At 40.9% G+C, this 5915-nt stretch overlaps 1 protein-coding gene across 1 annotated transcript; it reads right to left on the reverse strand.

Moving 5' to 3' along the window:
* Nucleotides 1–226: 226 nt before the first annotated feature.
* LOC308409650 (nuclear factor 7, ovary-like) lies at nt 227–1624 on the reverse strand (the record flags this gene model as incomplete). Its single annotated transcript, XM_080902554.1, has 1 exon — nt 227–1624. The coding sequence occupies exon 1, from the start codon at nt 1607–1609 to the stop codon at nt 227–229; it is 1383 nt and encodes a 460-aa protein (XP_080758680.1). The 5' UTR covers nt 1610–1624.
* Nucleotides 1625–5915: the final 4291 nt, after the last annotated feature.

Raw genomic sequence — 5915 nt, forward strand, 5'->3', positions numbered from 1 at the left:
CCTTTCAACTCTGAGCTTATTTAGTTCTATTAATACACTGAAATCTCATTTGTGTCATGAAGAAAGTCTTTAATCAAACAGAATTCAAAGATCAGAAACATTTCATATATGGAGTTAAACATGAATCATTGTTTCAACAACATATTTATTGTTGTCATAAACAGACAAGAAGACAACAACAAACTGCTCCTCCCATTCAACACATGTCAGTCCATATCCCAGCAAACTAAATCATCTCCATTGACACCTTCATTGGCAACACCTTCATTTTACCATCAGTTTCAATGTATGGAAACATCCTGTGAGTGAAAGTGTGTGTGAAGGTGTGTATGTGTGTGTTAGTATCAGGATCAGAGAACGACAGCTTTCCTCTGTTCCAGTCCAGATTCACTCTGATCCTCTGGAGCTTCTTCTGGACTGAGAGAGCAGTGAAAGGAGCTGATGGTGAGAGTGCTGAGTATTTACCTTCATAGAACCATATTATCCATAATCCAGACTGTATGCGTCCCTTCCTCTGCACAGACTCTGCTAACACACCCAGTCTCCACCCTGTACTGTCTCCAACTTCAACATCCCAGCTGTGAGTCCCTGAGTTAAAGCCCTCAGAGCCCAGGACAGAGTAGTAATAATCAATCCTCTCTGGATTATCAGGAAGCTGCTGCCTCTCTCCTCCTCGTCTCACACTGGTCAGATCTTCAGACAGGATGAGGTTTGGATGAGCAGTGTTTGGATCCAGAATGAGAGGAGTGTAGGAGACCACGTCCTTCATGTTGTTCCAGATGTTGAAGGTCAGGTTGCCCAGGTGTTTGGCCTGGTCTATCAGAGCTCCTGAGGGCAGCTGTGGATCATCCAGCAGGGGGCAGCGCTGGACTCTTTCCACTGCAGCCTTGTAGTTGTGCAGGAATGAGACGTCTTCAGCTCTCAGCTCCTCCTCTGTGGCTCTGACTGTGTCTGAAAGAGCTGCTATCTCTCTGCTCAGAGCCTCCATCTTCTCCTTCATCATCCCACTCTTCTGCTCCTCTTCCTCCCTCAGTGCAGCCAGCCTGGCCTCCTCTTCCTCTGCTAGAAACTGGTGAAGCTTCTTAAACTGCTCCTTAATCTGCCTCTCTGTGTGTCGGGCCTGGACCTTAATGTGTTCTGCTGTTTGATCAAACTTCACTTGAACTCGTTCACAAACCTTTAACTTCTTCTTTAAGGGCTCCAGAGTTTCCTGAAGTTCCTTCTTGTGTTGTTGTGCAGCTTCATCGATGGGTCTGAATCTGTGATTGGTGTGTTTTTCTGAGTCTCTGCAGACGACACACACTGGCTGCTGATGGTCCAGACAGAAGAGTTTGAGTTTCTCAGAGTGCAGACTGCAGAGATCCTCTGAAGCTCTCTGATCTCTCTCCTGTAAGAACGACTCACACAGGTTCTTTAAAGCCAGATTTGAAGGTGGTTCATCCTTTGAAGATCTTCTTTTACAAACTGGACACTCGTGTGTTGGTCTCTCTCTCCACCATCTCTTCAGACAGTGTTCACAGAAGCTGTGGCTACATGACAGAAGAACAGGATCTCTGAAGACCTCCTGACAGACCAGACAGCAGAGATCCTCCTCTGATCTGGAAGCCATTGAGTCTGTGAGTGAAGCTGAAAACAGCAGACAGGAAGTACAGTCAGTCCTGGCTCCCCTCCCTCCTCTACCACCTTCACTGAAACTTGCTTTGAGTCGTGTTTTTGCTCAAACTCACATTCAGTGTGTGGAGCGTCAGCAGCTTGAAGCAGCAGTGTTGGAGTTTTCCACTTTTCTGTCCTGTAGCTGGACTCACTCAGAGGAAGCTGCTAGTTTGGTCTGAGCTCAGTCTGATCGTCTGTGCGTCTCTCTTTACTGAAGAAGAAAAACATCTTGTTTCCTGGTTTTGTTGCATGTAAGTGATGTGAGGGGAGGAGAACAATGTCGCTTTACCTGTAGCCTAGGTGTGCTTCATTCCAGAGTTAGACTTTCATCCTGCCAGCAGCTCAAAAGCTATAAAACAGGTTTTCCTCTATTCCAGCTGCATATGTCACAACATTACTCTTAATTTTAATTACTTTTGTAGAATCTATTTAGACTTTGAAGTAAAACTATCAGATTTCTCACATAACTAAAAGATTTAATTTATTTATCAGTAATCATCAGTGCACCTGACTCACATATTTTGGGTAAAACACACTGCTAACCTCAGTAAGGGCCAGTCAAACACCCTTTACCTCAGGTCACAAATAAGTACAGTATCAAAGTTCTGTGAGTGATGAGACATTCTGTATGATTTTAGGATGGATTTCTTCATTTTAGCCCTGATTTTGATTTTGCTGTTTTTCCAAATCTTAGACATAATGGAGGATTTCCGAACATAAAACTTACCAGAAAGTGATTATCATCAACAGTTTGGTTGCTGATGTCATAGCTAAATTTAACCTAAAAAAAGATGTGACACCAGTAAAAACTGCCAAAAAACTATGCTTGACACTTGTGTCTTTTAGGGACTTTTCTAACACAAATATCTGCTTTAACTTAAATGAGGACCACAAATGTCCTTTGGAAACTGGTAAATACAATGAACTCTTTGACTAAACATCTGCTTGTGTTAAGGTACGCTTCATGATTTCAAGATTTATTTCTTTTCTCTTGGTGTTCCAGTCCAGTCTTGCTTTTTTCCTGTAAATAAACCTTGTAAGTACTCCAGTACTGAGGCCATTTACGTGAAAAGGGAAAGACCATCTCTGAATTGAGGAGGGAGCCTAAGGGTACATCTGTCACCATCTTACAATGCTGTGATTGCAGCCATTCCCCAACTCTGTGAAAGGCACTCATGGCCATTGATCAGTGGTTGTTGATTAATGGTCATGAGAATTTGCATAATTAAGATTAAGGAACTGACCTCCCAGCCCATTGTTCCTTCAGCAGGCTGGTTTCAGTCATTATGCAAATGTACTGGTTGTGGAAACCTGCAGTCAGCTGAGACTGAAGAAGTCACTTGGATGAGTAATGAAACGTTTCTCCCACAAAACGCTACGTCCAGATAAACAGAATCGACTTCTGGAGATGTTATTAAGAATCTACATTTTGTATAAAAATATTCTTATCTTTATTTTTTCAGTGTGGAATCTATATAAAAACCATAGAGGCTCTCACTGTTTGCAGGTTGATGGACATTCACTGTTTTTTTGTTTGTTTTTTTACCTGATCCTGGTAAGAAGTGGATCACTTCATATCACTCAGTTAAACCGGATAGGACTTCACTAAACCTCTAATCCTGCCTCTCAGGTCCACTCAGACCTGACATAAATCTCTTCTCTTCATCACATGGAGTACACACGGATGTCCACTGACAATTTACATTTCACATTTTAAGAAACTATAACAGGATCGACTGTTGAACCATCAGGTCTCCAGCTGCCGGTGTCCACAGAAACGATGTCTCTGAACCAGATGAATCTTATCAGTGCCTAATTGTTTCTAATGGGCACATTTTATTTTCCATATGTATATTTCATTTGAAATGACTCACGAAGCTAATTAAAGCTAATGTGTGAAAAGTTAAAGAGGAATTAAAGTAAAACAGCTGAAAAAGTTCTATTAAAGAGAATACATCCTCTTGAACTGCACAGTACAACACTGTAACCAAACATGTGAAAGAGCTAAACTTAATGAACAAAGAGAAAAACAGAAACATGGTAAACTATGAAAGATTTTGATAAAGTACGTAGTTATTGAAACTTCCAGCAGTCGTATTGTTTGATCTGAATCAGAATCCAGTGTTTGATGGAAATCTCCTCCTGCTGCACTTCAACACATTAAAGAGAGAGAGATGAAAGAAAAGCTGATGATGAGAGCAGAGAGAGGAAGGTGTACTTACCGTGCAGGAGGATCACAAACACCACAAACATCTTCAAGTTCCTGTCAAACTCAAAGACTCTTTAAAAGCCCTTCAGGACATCAGCTCACAGCAGCTTCACTTTCCTCTGCTGATCATCTACTGACACTCTCACACTGCTTCACTGTCACAGCTCAGAGTTCAGCTTCACACTTTGTTAAAGCACATCTGTGGAATGAAGTCCGGCCGGCCACAGATCAGACGTTTGTGAGAACGGAGGCAGTGATTTGCTGGTTTACCTGTGGGGGCGTGGCTAACAGAAAAGTGGATGAACAGGATGGAAAGTATGAGGAAACTGCACTCCTCCTCTTATCAGATAAGTTTGTTGATGTTCTTTTACTAAAATGAAAGAGACTTAGTTTCATCACACTTTACTTTTTGCCTAATTAGCAGAAGTTAATATTCAGAAGATTGTATTTATGAATATCTGAAACACTGCGTGTGTGAAAAGAGAGGGAGAAAACTGAGAGGTCAGATATTTGCTGATCTTTAAAGTTTAAAATCACCACATTCCCACAGACCAATCAGATACAGGATATGAGGAATTATTCACCAGGTGGCCTTTATGACAGGATTCAGCAGCTCTGAGCCTGATACTGAGGTGGAGAAACTCCAACATACCTGATAACCTGTGGAGTGGGAAAAGGAGTACCACGGTACATTTCACCCTTGATTAAAGGCAAATATAACTCTGGATTATTAAGCATAAGCAGTTAGTTTCTCTTTATTATAAGTAAAAAGAGTAACTGCTGAATATAATGAGAGTTATTTATTTTTATAGGCAGCACATACCGTTTTAATCTGATCCAATTTCTCCTGTTAAATCGGTGTAGAGGAGGAAGATGTTTTTGTCTGTGTGCAAACAACTTCATATGTGTGAGACAGTTTGTTTCTGCAGGCAAAGAGGTGTTTAATGCCCTCAGGACAGAATCAACACAATGACATAGATACCAAAGTTTCCATCTAACTTTTTTAAAATGCCCAAATTTTAATTCTCTGTGATGTTATGAGGTTTAAAAAAAGTCTTAAATCGAACTTTCCTGAAGCCCACATTCAGCCCCAAACACATCAGGAGCATCAGAAACACCACAGAAGAAGAACAACACTGATCAAATGAAACCTTACAAAGTTTTTATTTCACAGTTTATCATTATATAAATACAAAATGTAAAAATATCAGTCTTGACCTCTGTGTGCAGATCCAACCAATAAGCAAAGAGAAACAGTGAACAGCTCATACTGAGTGGAGCTGGTCACAGGTCAGTTTGAGACAAACAACTTTAATACTTTAACACTATGATTGGGTTTATAACTGAAGTGAAGGCACGCTTGTGTTTTTCTTTCATGTAGTAAAATTAATATATTACATGATACAAGATATCTTTTCAAACACATTTTCAAAGTATTTTTTTAAAATCTCAATAATAAATAAACTCAACTGCTGCCAAGAGCATGCAGAAGCACCAGGCGGCAACATAACCATAACTGTGAGGAAGTGTTGGCCAATCAAAAGCCCACAAACAATAACAGGATGCAGACTGACATCTAACAAATAGATAAAGACACACAAACCTCTGAAGGTGCGAGACAAAATCTGTTTCTTTGTCCTCATGTAAATACAGAAAATCTTCTGAATCTGAGAATCTTCACTTAGCAGTTGTAAAAAAAATAAATAAATAAAAACCCTTGGTTGTCAGGGATCCATGTGGATCGCTAATCATGTGGATGAAAGTCCAAAAAGTACCCATGCACATGTGGACATAGCCTGAAAACGCTCCTCTTCCTCAGAGGATCCACCTGAGCTTCCTCTCCTCTCTCCTCCATCATGGAGGGAACGTCCTCCATGATGGAGGAGCTGCTGGAAAGTGCTGAGAGTTTCCTCCAGAGTGAGACCTCTGTCACAGTTCAGAGGATCTACGGCAGCAGAGACCTTCATGGACACTAAAAGTCTCAAACACACAACAACAACATCACACTGACTCCACTCTGACATCACTGATCAATAATCAAAGAACACACAGA

This window comes from Rhamphochromis sp. 'chilingali', assembly GCF_963969265.1.
Source record: "Rhamphochromis sp. 'chilingali' genome assembly, chromosome: 1".
Taxonomy (NCBI): Eukaryota; Metazoa; Chordata; class Actinopteri; order Cichliformes; family Cichlidae; genus Rhamphochromis; species Rhamphochromis sp. 'chilingali'.